The sequence below is a fragment of the Agelaius tricolor genome, unplaced genomic scaffold (genome assembly GCF_023055355.1).
Source record: "Agelaius tricolor isolate 1412-34295 unplaced genomic scaffold, bAgeTri1.0.p SCAF_23, whole genome shotgun sequence".
Lineage (NCBI taxonomy): Eukaryota > Metazoa > Chordata > Aves > Passeriformes > Icteridae > Agelaius > Agelaius tricolor.
In genome coordinates, this window is record NW_027269283.1 from 12,785,722 (window position 1) to 12,808,719 (window position 22,998).

The 22,998-nt window shown below is 49.3% G+C and overlaps 1 protein-coding gene across 3 annotated transcripts; it reads left to right on the forward strand.

Annotated features, from left to right (window-relative positions):
• Nucleotides 1–41: 41 nt before the first annotated feature.
• Nucleotides 42–22,488, forward strand: ADNP (activity dependent neuroprotector homeobox). Of its 3 annotated transcripts, none has more exons than XM_071446491.1 (7): nucleotides 42–370; nucleotides 11,548–11,704; nucleotides 12,961–13,006; nucleotides 14,141–14,447; nucleotides 15,813–15,925; nucleotides 16,691–16,783; nucleotides 18,434–22,488. In XM_071446491.1, exons 3-7 carry the CDS (start codon nucleotides 12,968–12,970, stop codon nucleotides 21,557–21,559), a joined length of 3,678 nt encoding a protein of 1,225 aa, XP_071302592.1. In that variant the 5' UTR covers nucleotides 42–370; nucleotides 11,548–11,704; nucleotides 12,961–12,967; the 3' UTR covers nucleotides 21,560–22,488. The 3 variants fall into 3 exon arrangements, with proteins under 3 accessions (XP_071302592.1, XP_071302591.1, XP_071302593.1); XM_071446490.1 differs by having other exon boundaries at nucleotides 11,551–11,704; XM_071446492.1 differs by lacking the exon at nucleotides 12,961–13,006 and having other exon boundaries at nucleotides 11,551–11,704.
• The last annotated feature ends 510 nt before the right edge of the window (nucleotides 22,489–22,998 follow it).

Sequence of the window (22,998 nt, forward strand, 5' to 3'; positions counted from 1 at the left end):
CCCGCCGGACAATGAGTCCCGTATGCTAATGAGGGTCTGGCGTCACTTCCGCTCTTTCTCGGCCGCCATCTTGGCCCGGGCAGGCTCTGGGCAGCGGGACCCGGCTGTATTGTCTGAGGGGCCCGGGCGCTGCCCCCGCCCGCGCCCCCGCCCCGGGCACCCGGCCCAGTGACCGCCGCCCCCGCCCCCGGGGCCGCTCCGCACCGCCCGCCCCGCACACTGCACCCCCCCCCGTCATTTCCCCCTTTGTCTCCCCCGCGCCGCCGGCGGCTCCGCTCCGCCCGCCCGCCCCGGGACCGGGCGGCGCCGGGGAGGGTCCGGCGGCCCCCCCCGCCCCAGCCCGCCCTCGCTGCGAGGAGAGCCCGGTCAGGTAGGTGCGAGCGCGGGTCCGCGGTGCGACCCGGGCGGGGACAGCGCCCGACCGCCCCCTCCCTCCCCCGGGCATCCCGCGCCGTGCCCGCCGCCCTGCCCGCCGCACCGGGCGTGCGGAGCTGGCAGCGGCCCCTCCCCGCCCGCACACATGTTGAGGAGCCCCGGCGGCTGCGGGGACCGCGGCGCTGCTCCCTCCCCGCCGCCGGCCCCGGCCGCCTCCCTTCCCTACACGGACGTGTCCCGGCAGCCCGAGGGAGCGGGACCGCTTGCTGCCGGCCGCGTCCGGCATCCCGGTGTGCAGCTGCACCGGGCCCCGCCGGCGGAGTTGGTGCTGGAGCGGCGCCGGGGATGCGATGAATGGGAGCAGCCGAGGGGTCCCTGCCCGCGGGAAAAGGCGGGATCCGCCGCTGCCATCCCGAGCCGCAGCCGCGGGATGGAGCGCCGTTGCCTCACCCATCCCTGCCCCGGGCTGCAGCTACCGACACCCGGTGCTGAAACAAAGGCGGGGGACACCAAACCCGGAGCCCGGCAGCCGCACCGGACAGATACCCCCGTGCCACGCACCCCCTTCCCGCGGCGGCTGCAGCCTGGGCGGTTCTGGGGGTTCCCAGACAAGTGGCAGTGCGTGCGCGGTGCCGGGGGCTCGGCGCACCCCCGGTGCCTCCGGGCAGCGGCCGCGGGCGTGACACCCCCGGCCCCCCCGAATGCGCCGCAACCCGGCCGGGGCGCTGCGCGGCGGCAGCCGGCAGGGGGCGCCCTGCGCGCCGGGCACCGCTGCGGCGGGGGGCGGGGGACGGAGCGGGCACCGGGCGGCTCGGCCCGGGCTCCTGTCACCGCCCGGCCGGGCTCTGGGCCCCTGTCAGCGTCCGGCCGGGCTCTGGGCTCCTGTCACCGTCCGGCCGGGCTCTGGGCTCCTGTCACCGTCCGGCCGGGCTCTGGGCTGCTGTCACCGTCCGGCCGGGCTCTGGGCTGCTGTCACCGTCCGGCCGGGCTCTGGGCTCCTGTCACCGTCCGGCCGGGGCTCTGGGCTCCTGTCACCGTCCGGCCGGGGCTCTGGGCCCCTGTCACCGCCCGGCCGGGCTCTGGGCCCCTGTCACCGTCCGGCCGGGCTCTGGGCTGCTGTCACCGCCCGGCCGGGGCTCCTGTCACCGTCCGGCCGGGCTCTGGGCTGCTGTCACCGTCCGGCCGGGCTCCCAGGCCCGCTGGCTGTCCCGACTCCGGGAACGGGGCTGCAGCCCCCGCTGTGGGGCGAGCCTCGAGGGGCTTTGTCTGGAACCGCAGGGCAGAGCCCCCGGAACTGGGCACTGCCAGGTGTTGATGGTTGTTGAGTGTATTTAGGCCGTTTGGTAGGTCAAAAAGGTTTGCATTCGTTATAGAGAAAGCCCCCTTTTTCTTAAGTTGTGGGGTTTATTTCCCTAGCTGTGTTTCTATTTACTTTTGCTGCTATTTTCTATTTCTGTTTGGAGGTGTGAGGTAACAGGGGCAGAGGACTCCCGCCTGTCAGGGTAGCACGGACCGACCTTAGCTGGCTGCTGTGCCAGCAGTGTGCCTCAGCAGTGCTCCCTCCTGCAGGGTCTCCTACTTGGAAAACTTTCACTTCAGGACTCTGCAAACTCATAATCACAAGTTGTCATCCTTCTAGGTGAGAAAGATGGATCAGTCTGTTTAAGAAACAGAAAAGCCTTTTTTTTTCCTGCTTTTAATAACAAACCAAACCAAAGCTTGGTTCCTTTGCAGATGTGCAGTTGCAGATGTTGGGCAGTAATTTGATATCAGTAGATGAACATCTACCATGGTATGTGCTGAAATCTTAAAGGAGACAACAGAAGAGAATTGTTAAGAGAATTTCACCAGATGCTGATGAGTTGTAACATGATGGTTACCTTTTCTGAAGATTATTACAGCAAATATTTCCACCTTCAGTCTAGCTAGAGATGTCCTTTTTGACACACAATAAATAACCTGTTCTCCAAAACTGACACTAAGCTAGATGGTTTTGCACTGGTTTTGGTGGTTAGCTGCCCTTTGCTCAACTTAGCATTATTTCTTAGCTAGCATTCAAGAGTGACTTTTTGGTATCCAACAGACATGAGATGCTCCCAGGGGACATCTCTGAGATCATTGAAAACTAATACCGTTTTAGTGCCCCATTACTAAAAGTAATTTTTTTGTTGTTTTGAATCGAAGTGCTGGTCCATCAGAAGGGTTTGGAGAAGGCATCTCTTTAGGTTACCACTATTTCTGCTTCAGGGTGTGTTGTCATGAAGAGCCTGCAGTGCACTTGTGTTAGGCTGAGGGAGGTGGCTGCTGCTGGGTGTGCAGGGGAAGGTGAAAGGTGACTCCTTTGCCTGCAGGTGAGACAGACCTGGAGTCACAGTTGGCAGTGAAAAGTCTTCACGGGAGAGGAAGACTGAGGAGGAACTTCCTGACTGTTTTGGAGAGTTCATGCCCTGCAGCGTTCAGCATCAGCTGCACAAGCACAGCCCCCAGGAAGGTGTGTGTGCCCTCAGGCTGAGAGCAGGGACGGGATGGATTTTCTGTGTGTGCAGGGCAGAAGTTGCCAGTGGTCAGAAGTGCTCCCTACCACTAACAACACAGGGGTCCCTGTTCCTGCCACAGTTTGTGGGTTAAGTGTGAACTCTCATTGGTGCTGCCCAAGTCCCTGTGCTGTTCTGAGCACTGTGAGCTGGCGGGAAAGGCAGGACTGTTCTGGGGCTGCTCACACACTGCAGGGTGAATAACAGCTGATTATTCCCAGCTCAGCTTTGCCACTCTGTAATAACATAAATACTGAAAGTAAACACTGAAGTTTACAGTAGAATTTCTGGAATACGGAAATGTATCAGAATCTTATCAGTAGTCATAAGAGATATGGCCCAAATATGTATTTTATAGCTTGTTATTAAGATGGCAGCTGATTTGATTGATGCAAAGAAAAACATTGAAACAAGTGATTTTGTGGAAGCAAAGATGGTGCTCCTGGGTTAATGTGTTTGTTTTGAGGTAGCTGCAAGTAACATTTAGCAGCTTCATAGGAAATGTGTTGGGGTGGTTTTTGTGGGGTTTTATTTTCAGAAAGGGAAAGTCATCTTTGCTCCACTACTTAAAGTGTTTAAGGGAGACAAAATTCTGTCTGGGAATGAACAAAGCAGTATCAGATCTGAGGAGGACTAGTGTAAAGACTGTGGGAGAGGTGCCAGGAGAGGCAGGGAGCAGCTCTGGGGCTGCAGCTGCTCAGTGTTGTTTCACAGGTGCCACTGGAGCTGCTCTACCTGCATGGGCAAAATTGACAATTTTTTAAAAGTCATTAGTGCAGCTGAGATTGTATATTAGTAATGCTACATGTAGCAGGATTATTTTCTGTAAGATGCATGCACCATGCTTGTTTAAAAAGGCAGCAGCTGGCTATGCTGGCCTGTATCTAAACCAGCATCACACCAATTTTTTTGTTCTATTGAGTCAAGAGCTGCTCTGTGCCCAGATTTACACACATACATATATATATATATATATATATATATATATATATATATATATATATATATATATATATATATATATAGGTAATGGTTCCTATGAACATAATTGTAACAGGATAATTTTTAATGTGGAGATAGTTCTGCTCATATAAATAAATCTGTTGTTGGTGGTGTTTCTTGATAGTGTATGAGATGGAGATGACAATGAAAGGTGTCTGAGTCTCTGCATTGGAAAACAAGAACCCTTGTTGATGTTAATTTAGTTTTACTAAAAAGAAATCCTATACTTTCAGGATATGTGGGAGGTTTCCTTTGCCTCACCTGACACATTTGGGAAGAATGCCCTTGCTCTCCTAGGCAGGATGGCCAAATTGGCCTGTTCCTTTGGAGCTTTCAGCAAGAACTGAAGTCTGGCTTAGAATCAGATGGGTGCTCCAGATTTGAATAAAGGCTTTGGAGAGGGTGTAACTCCCGTTTATCTACCTGAGGGCCGTGTGCCTCCAGGCAAGAACTGCATTGTTCAGAGCTTCACGGCAGCTCTGGTGTCAGAAGGCAAACTGGAGCTTGTATTTAGTGTCTCTGATTTCTCTGTAGTGCTCTTGAATGTGAATGAGGGTTGATGGTTTGGAGTAAGAATGGAGTAAATACCATTTTTTCTGCAGTGAGTCACTTTCAGTTACCGCCATTATATCCTTACTGGTTTTGTTTTGGTTTTTTTTAAGGTGGCATTAAGGATTATTTAGATGAAAACTGACAGTGGCTGTTGAGTCCAAGGCCTGTGTAGTTGACCTTGAGGACACATCACACCTGCAGATGTATGCAGATCACTTGGCAAAAATCTTTCATTTAACATCTACTTCTCAAGTTGTATCTAAAACACTTAACAGTAAACAAAAATAAAGCAACTGTGTGAGCAGCTGTTCCCTGAGGGAGCACTCCCACTCCTCCAGTGCTGCAGGTGGAGGACAGGGCCTGCTCTCAAGCCTGCCTTCACCTTTGGCTGTCTCTTCCCTGCCCCAGCTCCTCTCCCAGGTCTCAGCCAATGCTTTCTTTCACCCTGTTCTCCCTCTGTGTGCATTGATTTCTGATGGGACTCTGGCTCTCACAGCTTGTGCTCGTGCTGCAGCTGGGCCAAGGAAGCTGTTGGTGGTGCAGCTTCATAGCAGCAGCAGTCAGGGGACAAAATGACTCTGGAAGTCTAAGTGGGCAAGATAGTGGTCTTAAAATGCTTTTTCACCTAAATAGTCAAACTCAAGTTTGTGATCTTTTTTGTTTTGTTTCCCATTGCTGCTGCTATGAAGCCCTTTGCCTTTCGAAGGCTCCTGAGGCAGATGGGAGCCAGCAGTAGCTGAGGTGGGCTAACACTGGAATGTAGGCAGGGACTGGAGCCCTTGGGAGTGTGCTTAGACAGAGAGGGGGAGGTAAGCAATGCAGTGGAAGACTGAGCTGAAGCTCTTGTTTACAGCCTTTCCCCGTGTTGGAATGGCAGCGTTTGTGCCTCGCGTGTGTGAAGTGTAAGGCAAGGGAAAACAAGCGGCACCAGCCTCCTTCAGTGCCTATTTTTACCCTTGGAAAACTCAGATGCAGCCAGTTGGCGAGATCCCTCCAGTATCTGCTGGATCTGCTGGCTGAGACAGCGTGCATTGGCGGGGCTGGGGATGAGCTGGGGAAAGTATTGCTGAGCTCTTTTGTGTGCTGGTGTGTGTGCTGAGGGCACAGCAGGGCTGCTCTGTGCTCTGGGTGTGAATACCTGAGGGCCTGGGCCTGTGTGTGTGTGTGTAGCTGTGCCTGTGTGTGTGTGTGTGTAACTGTGTGTGAGTGTGTCTGTGTGTGTATCTGTGCCTATGTGTGTAGCTGTGTCTGTGTGTATCTGTGTTTGAGTGTGTGTGTGTAGCTGTGTGTGTGTGTAACTGTGTGAGTGTCTGTGTGTGTATCTGTGCCTGTGTGTGTGTGTGTAGCTGTGTGTGTGTGTGTAACTGTGTGAGTGTGCCTGTGTGTGTATCTGTGCCTGTGTGTGTATCTGTGCCTGTGTGTATCTGTGCCTGTGTGTGAGTGTGTGTATCTGTGCCTGTGTGTGTATCTGTGCTTGTGTGTGTATCTGTGTGTGTGTGTGTATCTGTGCCTGTGTGTATCTGTGCCTGTGTGTGAGTGTTTGTGTGTATCTGTGTCTGTGTGTGAGTGTTTGTGTGTGTCTGTGTGTATCTATGTTTGAGTGTGTGTGTAGCTGTGTGTGTGTGTGTAACTGTGTGAGTGTGTCTGTGTGTGTATCTGTGCCTGTGTGTGTGTAGCTGTGTCTGTGTGTTTGAGTGTGCCTGTGCCTGTGTGTGTGTATCTGTGCCTGTGTGTGTATCTGTGCTTGTGTGTGTATCTGTGTGTGTGTGTATCTGTGCCTGTGTGAGTGTTTGTGTGTATCTGTGCCTGTGTGTGTTTGTGTGTATCTGTGTGTGTGTGTGTGTATCTGTGCCTGTGTGTGAGTGTTTGTGTGTAGCTGTGTCTGTGTGTGAGTGTTTGTGTGTATCTGTGTCTGTGTGTGAGTGTTTGTGTGTATCTGTGTCTGTGTGTGAGTGTTTGTGTGTATCTGTGTCTGTGTGTGTGTGTATCTGTGCCTGTGTGTGAGTGTTTGTGTGTATCTGTGCCTGTGTGTGAGTGTTTGTGTGTAGCTGTGCCTGTGTGTGTATCTGTGCCTGTGTGTGAGTGTTTGTGTGTATCTGTGTCTGTGCCTGTGTGTGTGTATCTGTGCCTGTGTGTGTGTATCTGTGCCTGTGTGTGAGTGTTTGTGTGTAGCTGTGTGTGTGTGTGTATCTGTGCCTGTGTGTGAGTGTTTGTGTGTATCTGTGCCTGTGTGTGAGTGTTTGTGTGTATCTGTGCCTGTGTGTGAGTGTTTGTGTGTAGCTGTGTCTGTGTGTGTATCTGTGCCTGTGTGTGAGTGTTTGTGTGTAGCTGTGTCTGTGTGTGTATCTGTGCCTGTGTGTGAGTGTTTGTGTGTAGCTGTGCCTATGTCTGTGTGTGTGGGAGCTGCCAGGGCAGGGCTGGAGCTGCTTCCTGCTGCCCCGGGGCTTGGCTGGAGCCCAGCACTGCTGTTTGGGTGAGGGAAGGAGCTGCTCTGCCCCAAACCACTCCTCTGGCTGTATCAGGGCTCTGCTCTGGCTGTTGACACAATGCTGATGGCAGGAAACATGACACAGAGGGCAGGGGACCATTTTCACTTGCAGTCCAATCTGGCTGCAGTTTCCCAGTCAGTGTAATCCAGTCATAAATTACGTGTATATTGATTATTTGCTTTGTTCTTGCACGTTTTACAGCAACTACTGTGCTGCTTTGTTTAATTACACAAATGTTTTTGTGAGCTTTGGATTGAAAATTTAAAGGTGATTCTTGATTTAATTTAAATGGTAACTGCTCATTCATTAATCATGCTTCTGTTTCTAAAATTCTTTTTATTCTGGGATTGCTCATGCTTAGCTACAGTCCAGATGAGGATTATTTTGGAATTGTAGAGCATATTCATGCAGCCGTTTTTCCTGATCACTGAGGTGTGGATATCACGGTGTAAGCAAATAATATCCTTTGTGCTTCAATGATCTCCAGTCTGGATTTCAAATTTCTGCAAGATGTGCAGGCTTTATTGCATTTCACACCAAAATCTTTTAGAAATAGCCCTGAACAAGCCCGGCTCTCACACTGAGGATGTGGATTGAATATTGATTGAACTGCCCATGTTGTGTGCATATAAACATTTATCTGTGGAGGTCTTGAACAGCCACAAAAGATATTCTCTAAGATGGCAGGAGGTGTGCAAGCATGATTCTGGAGCTATGAGTGTCTCTGATTCAGGATTTCTTGTGGCCTAGAGAATAAACTTGATTTCAAAGTGCTTTTCAGAATGTAGCAGAGGTTGCCAGAGTTGATGTGGCCTTTATCATGTGTGTTGAAAAGATCCCTCAGAAAACATTCAACTGCAGCTACCAGCATTCTTTACATACCTCAGCCTACATCATCAAAATCAGAAAATCCACCAGGAGTTCCCAGCAGAGCCTAGGGAAGCAGATTGTTCGTGAGAACAGAAATAAGGAGTTGTGGTTCCCAGAGCAATCAAAATTTGACCATTTTATATTTCAGATTGGGGCACAGAGATGCCACAGTGCCCAGGACTCCTGCTGAACCGAAGTTGATGAGGAAACAGTTAATTCCTGCTCAGTTTTGCAGTGAGTGTCCACACCCACCAGATGGAGCTTCGGGCTCCAGTGGAAAATTCCAGAAATTGAGCAAGAATGAGAAGTGTGTGAATGACTTAGGAGATCCCTGTCTGCAGGACTGCAAAAGGTGGTTTTATAGCCTTTAAATAAAAAATGAATGGAGACTGAGGCGTGTCAGCCTTACCGATTCCTTTCACTACAACTGCCTTCCATAGTTCTTCCTTGGATGGCAAGTTGGGAGTTCCTAATGCAAGAGTCAAGCTGAGGCTAGGCAGCAAGCCCAAACAAAAAGGTATAAACCAGAGTTTCATAAACCTTTGCTGAAAATTGCCTGTAACCACTGAAACAGGATGTTAAACATTTTTAGTCTCAGAATTTCCTCCCAAGGATAAGGTGGGGTTTTCTTTAGTACCACATTTTAGATGGACTTCTCTCCTGAGGCCATGTTTGTGTAGGATGCCCTGAGAAGTGGTGTGAAATGGTCCTTTTGTTTTGACACACAATTTCAAACTGGTTTTGGAAGTCGCTGATCTGGTCTCTGAAGTGGTTTTTAATGTTTTTAAATCCTCGGCTTTTTGGCAGAGGGGCTGTTAACAAACTGCCTGCATGCCTGGGAGGGAGAGCTGGAATGTGTGCTGTGCACAGATGGCTCAGGTCTTACAGTGCTTTGTCCAGGTAGCAGCTTGCAGCTGGGGCTTTCCTTCAGTGTGATACCCTCAGCTCTAGAGCTGGGGTTTCCAGAGGGCGTCACTCGGGCTTTGTGTTGATTCCTCTTCTGTGTGCCCAGTCCCGTTTTGGGTAGGCACCCGAGCGGGAGGGCTGGGGCTCACTCAGAGCAGGCTCTGCACCCCAAATCCCGCTGGAGCTGAGCTGTGAGCAGCTGGAGCATCCCTGCTCCTGGGGCAGGAGCTTCCCGTGCAGGTGGGCCAGGGGCAGGGCTCTGAGAGGAGGGCCCTCAGCTGGAAGTGCCACGGTTACAGAACAGCCTCCCTCGGGATCACAGCGCCTCGCAAAGGAGCCCTCGGTGTCTGGCATTTCAGGTGTGCTGCTGAACTGCAAATCTCATTACCCTCCCAGGAGTGTGGGTGCACAGCCCTTGCAAAACTAGGTCAGAAATGCTTCAGTAAGGAGGAAAGGGAAGAGTCCTGGGGAAGAAAGTGAAAATTCTCAATGTCAGCCAGTGAGAGGTGTGCTGGAAGAGACTCTTCAATCACTCTCTCTGTACAGGGAGCAGAGAGAGTTAATTGCAACTCTTACTTTCAGGAGGGCTCTCAGCAGTTTCTGTTCTCCCAAATTCTCTCTTCTCTCTGATACTTCTATTCCTTTTTTCTGATACCTTTTTTTCTGTTACCTTTTTTTCTGATACTTCTATTCCACTTGCTCACTCTTCCCTGAGATAACCCTTGTGCTTCCCATCTATCGCTGTTCCTTGCTCAGCTGTCCTGGAATTGTCAGTTCTCAGGGACAGGCCATCACTGTCCTCATGTGAATATAGAATATTCTACACCATCATCACACCACAGAGCATCATTTAACCTGCATACACAGAGAGGCAGCTTTTCTGTTGCTGTGGGAACCACAGGTTCATTTTCTTGCATATTTTCCGTGTATTTTAAGAGATTTCACTTAGCATTGCACTACCAGCCTTCTCTGCAAATCTGTTTGGTGGCTGGCTCCTAGAGCAGGCTATGAAAGGCAGTTTGCTGGGCAAATTGTTAAAAGTTACCTTGTTTCAAAAGCAGCTGGAGTAGGGAAATAAAATACACAGTATCAAGAAACCAAGTCTTGTTTCATCTTGCCCAGGGGAACAGAGCTGCTGCCAGCTCTGATGTATGATTCTGTCTTGGGCTCTTAGGTATAAACCAGTAACTTCTTCAGCTTGAAATACTGGCAAAATACTGGCTAAAATCAAAGACATTTGGATGACATAAGAAGCATGCCAGATGCTTGGGGATCCTTGTCAGCAGCACAGCACAGGGAAATGATCCTCAGTGTTTGGGAGACCCAGCAGGGATGAAGTACTTCCCTGAGCTCAGTGTCATCAGCCTGATGCAGTAATTGCCACTGATCTGCTCTCGAGGCTGATGGCTCCTCACCCAGAAGTGTTTGCTGCAGGGAGGACTCCCTGGGAGAGAGTTCATTTGGACTTGTTGGACACACACAGGGACACAAAGTCTGCCTTCTGGTCAGAAAATGATCCAGTGGGAAACAACATGACCCATCTTTGGGTGGCTGAGGGTATGGGTGATGCTGTTAAATAAAGCACACACAATATTCCAATATTCAGGTTTGCTGCCATGTGAAGTAGTTTAAGAATGTTGTCTTTTTTAATTTCTTAAAATGTTGTAGTGTCTTGTCTTGGAAGTGTACTTGCCAAAGAAAAGCACTCTGTACTTGAGGCTGTTCTGTCTGAGTAATCAAGAGATTAAATCTAACAATTTATATTGCCTTACTCCCTGGCAGAGTAATTATTAATGACTCAACAAGTTTTGCTTTTGTAAACGTTAGATGTGGTCGTTTCAGATTTTGTGGTTCTAACGTTACCTGTTGCATTTCCAGTATGTGCAAGGCTGACTTTCTGTCCGTGGCTGATGTCACTTGAAGAGGGATCAGTGTTCCCACACAGTGTGATCATTTACATGCCATTTCCCCAAACTCCCCTCCTCTGCCAGGTTTAATCTTTAGTGCTTACCAGAGGAATGTGTGTCCCCAGGGCTGTGGCTGGGCCCTGTTTGATGTCCCATTGTCATGTAAGGTGGGACCTGTTTGTAGGGAACCTCCCAGGCAGTGTCCGAGGGTGGTGGCAGTGTCCGAGGGTGGTGGCAGTGTCCGAGGGTGCTGGCCATGTCCCCGAGGTGCCAGGATGCTGGCCGTGTCCCCGAGGTGCCAGGACACTGGCCATGTCCCCGAGGTGCCAGGACGCTGGCAGTATCCCTGAGGTGCCAGGACGCTGGCCGTGTCCCCGAGGTGCCAGGACGCTGGCCGTGTCCCCGAGGTGCCAGGACGCTGGCAGTGTCCCCGAGGTGCCAGGACGCTGGCAGTGTCCCCGAGGTGCCAGGATGCTGGCAGTGTCCCCGAGGTGTCAGGACGCTGGCAGTGTCCCTGAGGTGCCAGGACACTGGCAGTGTCCCCGAGGTGCCAGGATGCTGGCCGTGTCCCCGAGGTGCCAGGACGCTGGCCGTGTCCCCGAGGTGCCAGGTGCAGCTGTGCTGTGGTGCTGCTGGCTCAGGTGAGGTGCTCCTGGGGATGAGGCGCAGCAGTGCAGAGTGTGAGGGATGGAGTGTGGGGAGGAGCGTTCCCAGGCTGTGCACTGCTGGGTGTCTGACCTGGCTGCCTGAGCTCAGTCTGAGCCCTGCAGAGTCCCCCAGCAGAATCGGCACAAACCCGGAGCTCAGACCTGCTGCAGCCCCAGCCAGGCACGGCTGCGGTTTGTACCTGTCAATGTGACACTGCCCTTATCACACCTCTTATCTCCTGTCTCTGCTCTCTGTTCTGTCCAGCAGGATATGAGCCTTCCTGTGTGCCCGGGCTTTGGGCTCCCCCAGGGGGTGTAACGGAGCCCTGAGGGGGCGTTCTGCAAGGAGAATTGGCTTTGGAGGCTTGTGCTTGAAACTTGTCCAATGAGTGTGAGACGCCCAAGCACCATTCATTTTGGAGGTAAATGCCTCATCAGAAGTACTGCAGAGATGGGGAGGAGTAAAGATTTTCATTTGCCAAAGTATGGGCAAAAAAAGGATAGTTTTGACTGTTTGCTTCTGAGGTTTGGACATTTTGGACTTAAAGGAACGCCAACTCGATTCTAGAAAAATTGAGAGGTTGGGGGGCTTTGGGTTCAATCACTCTGGCAGCTTCACTGCAGATTAATTGGTTTCCTGATTTAAAACTCTCCCTCTTCTGTCGGTTTAAAACCATCAGAGGTGAAAGTGAAAGCTAGTTTAGACTGCAAGAGAGATGATTCTGGAATGCTAAACAAACTGGGGGAAACACCCTGACTTGGGATGGGAAAGTTCAAAGATCTGCAATTGAAGTTGGATGTCCCTTTAAGTTATTCCTTGGAATATGGCATTACTTATTTGAATCTCAAGTGAAATGTTTAATTTTGGAAATTCAGCTGAAATGCTCTTTATTAAGGTGTTTTCTATCATTTGTCTATAAACTGATCAGTCAAAGTGAGCTGTATAAAGGGAGGGGAGAATCCTGTGAAAAGATAAAACCAATGGGGGGAAAGCCCCCAACAGCAACCCAAACAGAAACAAATGAAAGAAAATACAACAATGACAGATTAAAATGCTGCTAATTGCCTTGGGTGGGGGAGGGAAAATCATTTGCACGATGTGTTTCATGTTATTATTATTGAAATTGAACCAGGTTACTGATAAAATTGTAATGATAATGTACATTTACAAAGCTAATGAGTTAAGTTTGCTCTAGTAAACAGCAGTAATGTCCTGGCAGCCAGCCCACAGAGAACTGAAACTATGGTTCAGATTTGCAGTGTCTGGGTTGCACTGAGGGTGCTGATCCTGGGTTCCCGTTGCTTTTTGATTTTAATGCCAACTGTTACTGAGAAATATTTAATACCCAAACCCAGGCTGTCTGGTAGAGAGCTACCCACCCTTTTAATGAAGTAATATTTAGCATAATCTGAATTTTATGTACTAATGTGTTACCACACTGCATGAATTTTTTTTTATTATGGTGTTTGACTCTGCTGCAGCCATTCCCTTTTAGCATTATTATGGATATTAAGAAATTTGGGGTTGAATTATTGGAATGAAAGTCATGGGATCATGATACAGACCTAACAAAGGCAATAGACCAGAGCAGAGGGTTAAAGTGTGTGGGGTGGGATGTATTGTAGGGAAAAGGAACAGCTTTTAGAATAAGGGTTTGAAACATTGCTTTTTCTGTAGGAAAAAGATGGAGTATTGCATGCTGGGAACAAGTGCTTTCCATAAGGTAGCTAAATTTTAAAAGTACATTTGTTTCATTTTGTTTTAGGCTTTGCTTAAGTATTGTAATCTAGTAATTTTGTCCTTTCTGCAGTTTTCATTTTGATTAGACCTCTGCAAATCTGTCTTCAAAACTTAAAAAAACCCCAACCAAAGAACTCAAACCTGGCCTACAACTGCAGTTTTCCTTTTCTGAAACATTGCTCACTGTACAGAAGAAATATTTAAAGGTTATCAATAATGGTATAAATTCTTCCATGATTTCAAAATTGCAGGCACTAACACTTTTACATTTGAAAATGTGAATGTGTTGGGTGACTACAGAGAAACGACCAAAAGTAAATACAGTTTGTTAAATGTAGTTTCCATTGACACCTCTCTAGAAACAAAATGCCCCAAGCCTCAAAACACCAACCCCAAGAAGCCCCACCCCTCAGGAATGCTGTCAGCAGAAACTCCAAGTAAATAGTCTCATTTTTTTCCTTTGTTCCTGTGAATAGCAAGACATAACACACTTGGAGGAAGTCTGGGTAGATGAGTCAGGACTTATTTCATTAACTGCAGTTAAATGTTTTGGCCAGGTTTCCCCAGGAAACAAAGCTTACACAATTTTTCAGATTGTGGCTTGTCTCCTAATCCCCCTTCCCTCCTCCCAGCCAAGAGAGCCATTTTCACCCAAAGTGGGTGGAGATGGAGGTCTGGATAGAAAAATTAGCACCTTTAAGTTGGATTAAATGCACCTCTCCAGGAAGAGAGGGGACCGGTTTGAAAGTCCCCAAGTTCCCTTCAGCCTCTGTCCACCCCCAGCCTGTTCCTCAGCAGGAGCAGCAGAGCCAAGGGGCTGCCAGAGGCTCTGGGGGAGGAGGAGCTGCAAGGAGGGGACAGAAATGGCACTGGCACTGCTCAGCCAGGGCTCCTGGGGTCACTGCCCGTGCTGCTGAGCTGGCCCCTGGAGCTGGCCTGACCCAGGGCCTGGCCTGGCCAGCTCAGAGCGAGCCCAGGCTCGGGAGGGAAGAGGAGGAGCAGGGCACTGAGCAGGGCATTCATTGCCTGTGTGTTGTGTGGAGCTCCGAGTGAGCTGGTGTGCCTGACTGAGTGCATGTCCAGAGTGCATTATTCCATGGATCCCATGTTATTGCAGGTACAGCAGCAGCTCATGATGCCCCGTAAAGCTTTTCTTTCCCAGAAAGAAAAGCAGGCTCGTGCCAGGGAAAGGGATATGTTAAAAAAGAGGAGGAGGCGACAAGACTATCTCAAAAGAAGCGTGGAGCCGCAGAAAAATACAGAAACAATAAAATGGCACAGGGATGATGAGAAGAGGAGAGAAAATGAGCAAGTTAAGGACAAAGATATCAAGAAGCGGTGGAGACAGGATGAGAGAGAACGACGAAAGAATGTGGACGCTATGAATTGGCACAGGGAAGAGGAGAAATGGGAAAATGAGCGAGGTAAGGACCAAGGAGGCCAAGAACCAGCAAAGAAAGGAGAGGGGGAAGGAGCACAGAAAGGCTGGACCTTGTCAAGCAGCAGAGCATGATGAGGGGGAGAGGGGAAAGCAGAGGAAGAGCAGTTGTGGTTTATAAGCATGCACAGAAATAACAGCACATAGTATCCTTTAGTTGAAAATTGATTAAAATCTGCTTTAATGACCTAGACTTCTTACACTGCTGATTATTTTAGTAAGACAAGGTTGAGCTGAGTCACGATGGGACAGAACAGGCTGGGTTTGCACCTTGCTTATACAAATGTCTGTGTTGCACACTTGATCACACCTAATGCTTTGTTCAACGGGGTAGTTGGTAATTCTGGTTGTCAAATCACCAAAAAGTTCATGTTTTCTCAGTTTTCATAATAGGAATAAATGAGAACATTAGGAAGGTAAGGGTCAACCTCGTGTGCTTATAAGAGAAGGTAAAACTGATGCTGTATTTCATTCTTTTTAATCATGTACAAGAGGGTTGAAATCACATCTGCAGTTTTATCCTGAGGTCACTTATTTAGTGAAAATTGAATGGAAGTGTGAATTTCATGGAATGCTTTTAAGAAACATTCAGCTCAAGAGATAAAATGAAGAAATTAGAAGCCATTAAGAAGAAATTCTTCCCTATGAGCCCGTGACAGAGCTATCCCAGAGAAGCTGTGTCTGCCCCATCCCTGGAAGTGCCCAGGGCCGGGTTGGATGGGGCTTGGAGCAGCCTGGGATAGCAGAAGGCGTCCCTGCCCATGGCAGGGGGGAGCTGGATGGGCTTTAATGCCCCTTCTCACCCAGGCCATTCCATGATGATCTATGAAGGAGATCATCTCTTCCTAGGAGAATCTTGCTGAACAGCTTCAGCCAGTTAAAGCTCTGAGTACAGTGGAGGGAGGAAACAGCATGAATTTCTTACCTACCTACAGCAAGATACAAGAAGCACTGAAATCTCTTGCAAGACTGACACAAACCTTGAAGCTCAGCTTGCCAGTTTTCAGATCAGTTAGGATACATTGCACATGAGAGAATTGAGTTCTGAAGTACTTCAGTGGAGGGCTGGTAAAGACAGACTCTCTGAAGAAATGGAAGTTATTTCCAGAGGGAGCCCATTGCCCCTGCAGTTCCATCAGTGTGTGGCCCTTTTGGCAGTGCCCTGTGCAGCCTCATGGGCAGCCTCAGCAAGGAGCAGGCCAGAGAATGTAACAGTGTGTTAGGGGATGTACAGCTCTGGGGCCAGTTCTGGGGGGGAATAAGGCAGATAATTGCTGATAATGAAAAAGTGCAGCATTATCAGACAAAACACTTGACTTAAACCTTTTCTCTTACTCTTCTTTTCCCATAGAAACTATGTTCCAACTTCCTGTCAACAACCTTGGCAGTTTAAGAAAGGCCCGGAAAACTGTGAAAAAAATACTTAGTGACATTGGTTTGGAGTACTGTAAAGAACATATAGAAGTAAGTATGGCACCTCCAAGGGTTAGAGCTAAAATGCTGCAGAGTTAGGGGGACAGGGAGGTATTTGTGTATGCCATGATTTTTGTTTAGACCTGTTTAAGTTCCACACAAAGTAGGAGTAAATTAGAAACTTGAGATATAATGTACCTGTAAACACTTCTAGAAACATTAGTGGTTACTGAAATCCAGGAATGCTGGAAGAACCAGGATGGGTGTGAGATGTTGGGGCAGAAATGGGTCTGAGGTTTTCAGGAAGTGTTTGTGCTGCAGCAGGTCCTGAAGTTACAGAATCACCTCTGTGCCTGGGTCAGGCTGACTCCGTGACAGAGGTGAAATGCCAAAGAAATGCTTCATAAGATAATTTTTTAAATAAGAATTAGGAGCCTTGGACATCACACATTTCCAGCTTTAAAAGCTTCCTGTGTGAAATTAATTAAAAGCCAAACAAAACCAATTAAACAAAATAAATACCGCACCACCACCCTCAGAAAAAGCAGCCAAAAAACCCCAAACCCACACATCAGTTTGGGAACACTTTTCTCCAGGATTGCTTTTGGAATGAGATGAGTTTGTAAATAAGTGTTGGGCTGGTCAGGAGGATGAGTGGTGAAGATGTCCTGCAGGTGTTTTGTGATATGGAGAATATTCAGAGCTCTCCCCCTCCCAGGAGGTGCCCTGCAAACTCCCCCCCTGCCCTGAGTGATGGTCTCTGCCTTGGGCCTTGCTTCTGACTCTCTGTCCTCTTTTCCCATCTTCCTTCTCCAGGATTTTAAGCAGTTTGAACCTAATGACTTTTATTTGAAAAACACTACATGGGAGGATGTGGGACTGTGGGACCCATCGCTTACAAAAAACCAGGTTGGTAAGAGTTTCACTTGACACTGAGGCTGGAGTGGGTCATGCTGCAGGGCATCTCCCAGACATGCCAAGAGCTTTTCCCACAGTTTTCCTCACTGATTTTCAGTGTTGGCAGCTCAAGGGGCAGCAAAAAGCTATGTGCTTTTTTTCTTACTTTTGTTAAGTTGTTCCTGGTGTGTGTCTCAGGAGCCTGGGTGCCAGTGCTGCAGAGCTGGTGGGTCCTTGCTCAAGTCCAACAGCTGCACCTTAGGAGCCGCTTCCCACCTGTTCCCAAGCCTAGCACAATTTCACCAACCCTCTGGCCAAAGGATCAACAACTTTATACAATTGGCAATGGGTCTTTCCCCTTTCCTTAGGTGTTTTATTCCTGGTTTCCATCCCTTCCAAAGCTGTTTCCCTGGATACTGCTGCTTAGTGCAGGGTCACTGTCAGTGCAGCTCTGGGTCCCACCGGCTGTGGCCCACATCTGCTTTGGGCATTTCTGGTTCTGCACAGCAGCCCAGTGACACTGGAAGTCCTGCTGTTGTGATGTTTCTGAGCCAGTAATAAAAGAATTTTGAGTTGAGCCAGGACTGAAGGGAGGAAACAATGCTGTTGGTGCTGTCATGTACTAGGTAACCCAGAATAAAAATTGTAATGGAAGAGGAGACAGTTCTTGGTTGGTTGGTTGGTTTATTTGTTGGGGCCAGTCTCCACCAGGTGTGGGAAGCTTCAGCAGGTGGCCAGAGCAGATATTCCAGCTTCCTTGTGCAGTGCAGCTCTCCAGCTCCCTCACCTGTGACCTGTGTGTAGCTCGGTGCACAGGACTTGTTGTGACACTCAGGAGGAATCTCAGTAACTCTGAACTCCCTGTGTTACCCCAGCTGAAGTGCCAGGCTGCTGGTGGCTGTCCCTAAGGCCAGTGGCACTCCAGACTGTGCTACAGCAGTTGACAAGAGCTGCATTGGCACCGTGTTAAATGGGACAGAAGCTGCAGGCAAACTACAAGGGTGGAATTCCCAAATTTTTGGTTCCTCATTTGAGATTGGTTTAAAAATCAGTTTTGTTCTTTGATCACAAGGAAGAGGCTTGGTGGCTTTAAGGGCTTGTGTGGCCTGTGTCTTGGTAAGCTTACATCCTTCTGTTCACCAAAAAAAAAAAGTTTGGAATTCCATCTTTGCTATTAAAATGTGTAATGGATAAAGACACTGAAATAGCTGAAGTTATAGATGCATATTACATCTATCAAGTTTGGCAGATTCAGGTGGGCAGTATCTCATCTGGATACAGTCTCATTTCCTCAAACAGTCCTGCTTGGCTTTCCCCCAGAAAGGAGCTCACAGGGACCTTTTCTTGCAGCTCAGCTGCAGGGAGGAGGCTTTTTGTGACCAATAGGGAAAGACACTTCTGACTCAGCCTCACCTGCCAAGGTCATGGTTAAACCCCCGAGGGCCCCCTTGGCACTCAGCACATCATGTGTGTGCTCATGTGAGCAGCTGTTTAGGGGCTGATCTGCAGGCCAGAAATGGGAGAGAACTGAATTGAAGGTTTGAGACAGTGGCAGGGGGCTCGTGAGTGTTGCTCAGAAAGGTTGTGTAGAGAATACCATGGGTGTTATTTTGCTGAGAAGTGCAGTTGAATATTTAGTCTGTGCTCTGTTCTCTGTTCAAGGACTATCGGACAAAGCCCTTTTGCTGCAGTGCATGTCCCTTCTCCTCGAAGTTCTTTTCAGCCTACAAAAGCCACTTCCGGAATGTTCACAGCGAAGACTTTGAGAACAGGATCCTGCTCAACTGCCCCTACTGTACCTTCAACGCGGACAAAAAGACTTTGGAAACGCACATTAAAATATTCCATGCTCCCAATGCCAGTACACCGAGTGGAGGCATCAGCACTTTCAAAGATAAAAACAAACACGAGAGCCTTAAACCCAAGCAGGCTGACAGTGTGGAACAAGCTGTTTATTACTGTAAGAAGTGCACTTACCGTGACCCGCTCTACGAAATCGTTCGAAAGCACATTTACAGGGAACATTTTCAGCACGTTGCTGCTCCTTACGTAGCCAAGGGAGGCGAAAAGTCCCTCAATGGTGCGGTTCCGTTGAGCTCCGGCGCCCGAGAGGAGGGGGGTATCCACTGCAAACGATGCCTTTTCATGCCGAAATCCTACGAAGCTTTAGTCCAGCACGTGATCGAAGACCACGAACGGATCGGGTACCAGGTCACGGCAATGATAGGTCACACCAACGTAGTGGTGCCCAGATCCAAACCTTTGATGCTAATAGCTCCCAAACCCCAGGATAAAAAGCCTATGGGACTCCCTCAGAGGATGGGTGCCCTCTCTGCTGGCAGCGTCCGCTCGCTCTCGTCACAGCAGATGATGAACAGACTCACTATACCAAAGCCCACGTTAAATTCTGCAGGAGTCAATATGATGTCAAACGTTCACCTGCAGCAGAACAATTACGGGGTTAAATCAGTACCTCCCAGTTACGTTGGTCAGCCAGGGGGGAGGCTCAGCCTCAGTGGCAATGCACCTGTTTCTCTTTCCCAACAATCACAAAGCATGAAACAGTTTTCAGCGAGTGGCAATGGAAGGCCTTACACTCTGGGAGGGGAGCAGAGGTCCCAGGCCTCAGCCAGGTACTCGCTGCAGTCTGCCAACTCTTCCTCGTTGTCGTCGGCACAGCTCAAACAGGCGTCGCTGTCGCAGGCCCAGGCATCCAGAGCTCTGGGTCAGTCTGGCTCCAAATCCCCCGTGGCTGCTACAGGTCCTTCCGCTGTCAACACCTCGTCCACGCAGAAGTGGAAAATCTGTACAATCTGCAATGAGCTGTTCCCCGAAAACGTGTACAGCGTCCACTTTGAGAAGGAGCACAAGGCCGAGAAGGTGCCTGCGGTGGCCAACTACATCATGAAAATCCACAACTTCACGAGCAAATGTCTCTACTGTAACCGCTACCTGCCCACGGACACGCTGCTCAATCACATGCTGATCCACGGGCTGTCCTGCCCCTACTGCCGCTCCACCTTCAACGACGTGGAGAAGATGGCTGCCCACATGCGCATGGTGCACGTGGACGAGGAGATGGGACCTAAAACTGACTCCACCCTCACCTTTGATTTGACATTGCAGCAGGGCAGCCACACGAACATACACCTCCTTGTCACCACCTACAACCTGCGGGATGCTCCTGCCGAATCCGTAGCTTACCACGCTCAGAACACCCCCCCGGTCCCCCCAAAACCGCAGCCCAAAATCCAGGAGAAATCCGACGTACCCGTCAAAAGTTCTCCACAAGCAGCAGTGCCCTACAAAAAAGATGTGGGGAAAACTCTGTGTCCTCTGTGCTTTTCGATCCTAAAAGGCCCCATCTCCGACGCACTGGCACATCACCTCCGGGAGAGGCACCAGGTGATTCAGACGGTTCACCCCGTGGAGAAGAAGCTGACCTACAAGTGCATCCACTGCCTGGGCGTGTACACGAGCAACATGACGGCCTCCACCATAACGCTGCACCTGGTGCACTGCAGGGGCGTGGGCAAGACCCAGAACGGGCAGGACAAAGGGACATCGTCCCGGCTGGGCCAGTCCCCGGCGGCCGCGCCGCTGAAACGCGCCTACGAACACATGGAGTTCCCCCTGATGAAGAAGAGGAAGATGGACGACGATGACTCCCCCTCTGCCTTTGAGGAGAAGCCTGAAGAACCTGTAGTTCTAGCACTGGACCCCAAGGGTCACGAAGATGATTCGTACGAAGCCAGGAAAACATTTCTTACAAAATATTTCAATAAGCAGCCCTACCCCACTCGGAGAGAGATCGAAAAGCTGGCGGCCAGTTTGTGGCTCTGGAAATCTGACATCGCGTCTCACTTCAGCAACAAAAGGAAGAAATGTGTTAGGGATTGTGAAAAATACAAACCTGGGGTGCTGCTGGGCTTCAACATGAAAGAGCTGAACAAAGTCAAACACGAGATGGATTTTGATGCTGAATGGCTGTTTGAAAACCACGACGAGAAGAATTCCAGGGTCAATGTCAGTAAGACTGTTGATAAAAAAATCAACTTAGAAAAAGACAATGACAGTTCCTCAGACAGCTACGAAAACCTAGAGGAGGAATACAGCGAGAGCCGCAGTCCCTTTGGCCAGCATGTCTCTGACATGGGTGGGAAACCCTCAACAGACAGCACAGTGCAGGACCCCCAGGACAGCTTAGCCAAGGAGATCATGGAGGAAAACACACTACAGTCTCCAGAGAAGGCTGAGCAAAAACAAGAGGAAAGCTCTAAATATGAAGAGATGATTGCTGCTGAAGAGCCAACAAAACTGGTGGGTGACGTTTCAGACAGTGAGGGTGATCAGGATGAGCAGGATGATGCGGTGGAATGGAAGGATGGAGCTTCCCAGTCTGAAAGCGGGCCTGGCTCCCAGCAGGTTTCTGATTTTGAAGATAACGCATTGGAGGTAAAACCAGAGGTGTGGACAGATGAATCTTCCCAAAGTGAAGATGCCAGGAGCAGTAAACCCACTGTGGAGGCCAAGGGGGGTGGATCTGAAAGCGATGAAGAACAGTCAAAGTGGAAGAATCGTTCCTATGGAAAAGTAGAAGGGTTTTGGTCCAAGGACCAGTCGCAATGGAAAAACGCCTCCGAGCTGGAGGAGAGCCTGGCCAGCGAGCAGATGGAGTGGCAGAGCAGCACAATGGACAGCGAGGACGGCGAGGGCTTTGGGGCCGTGGGGGCCGAGCCCATGCACGGCAGCCTGCCCGGGGTGGAGCTCAGCAGCCAGCAGGCGTGAGCAGCCCTGGCCCGGCACTGCGCGGGCACCGCCGCCCTCCAGCTGCTCCTGCTGCCCGGCCTCATGTACAGCTCTGCTGGCGTGAGCACAGAAACTTAATGTGAAAATGGATACGCTGGTGGCTCCAGGATGCACACAGAGAAAAGCAGAGGATTATTTTATCTGCATTTCCAACCCTCCGTTCACCTTGTCCATGTTGAGTTGTGTCTTTCCAAGAGGCCCCTCTCCGGTAGCGCCGTGCCAGCGACCCGGTGCCCTGTATAGCAGACTCTGGGGAAATGGAGTTTTCATGTATCATTCTGAATAGTTGAAATGTATATTTGTACAGTCTTTTAGACCTATTCAAGTGAAGCTTATGGAACTGTTCTTGTGTACCCATCATAGATCTGTTTCTCTTTTTTAGTGTTGCCCTGCTGTGTAATAAATGCTGTATCTAGTTTCCCTAGCAAAGCTTGAGACTGCTCTAGTATCAATTTTGACAGACTTAGTTTTTGCACATAACCTTGTACAATCTCCAACCAGAGGCCAGCAACATAAAAATATATCTGGGCTCTGTTGTATTATAGAATTTTCTTGTTCTGAATATCCTTGACATGACAACTGATGACAAACATATTTCAGAGCCATTTTCTGAAATCTTTTAAGCTAAAAAAGAAAAATCACATGCAAGAAACAAGTTTGCAGCTACTAATTTTGACACCTTTTAGATCTGTATAAAAGTGTATTGTGTTGAAGCAGCACACTGAGACAAAGTGCTGGGTTTGGATATTTAGTTTTATCTTTAGTTAACACCAACAAGGTGTTGTATTCATTTATACCATCTAATATATGACACACTGTTGTAGTATGTATAATTTTGTGATCTTTATTTCCCTTTGTATTCTTCATTTAAGCATCTAAATAAATTGCTGTATTGTGCTTAATGTAAATATTTGCTTTATTACATGCAAGTGCTCCATTCCTGGTTGGTAAATCCCACCTCACTATATTCATTCCTCCTTTTTTGCCTCTGTTTTTCCAAGTGCTCCCCAGCCCTGCTGGGGCCTCTCTGTTTAGTACTTACTGAATACTTATCTCCTTCAAGGTTATTGAGAATCTGCAGAGTAACTTGGGCCGAAATGTGTTGTTCTTGTTCAGTGCTGTAGAACACAGTTATAAATAGCATTGTACTGGTTTGCTTGTGCTGCATCCTGGGGAAAGGAGGTCTGTGAATTCCTGGATGAATGGAGATCTGATTTCACCTGGAAATTCCTCCTGAGTGTGCAGAGCACTGGGCCTGGGGGCCAGGAGGGCAGTGCTTGGGAATACTGACCCTTCCCACGGGGAAGGTAAAGGAAATCGAACACCAGAAAAACTGGAGCTGAGTTTGTTCAAAGCTGTGCTTGGTTTGGCCAGGCCAGGCCTGCAGTGTGGCCTCTGGGCAGGGACCTGAGGGGATT

Coding starts and splice junctions, on each gene's coding strand:
- ADNP (XM_071446491.1), top strand. CDS start 12,968: ATGGAGTATTGCATGCTGGGAACAAGTGCTTTCCATAAG. Junction 13,007..14,140: donor GAACAAGTGCTTTCCATAAG/GTAGCTAAATTT, acceptor ATGTTATTGCAG/GTACAGCAGCAGCTCATGAT. Junction 16,784..18,433: donor CATCGCTTACAAAAAACCAG/GTTGGTAAGAGT, acceptor TCTCTGTTCAAG/GACTATCGGACAAAGCCCTT.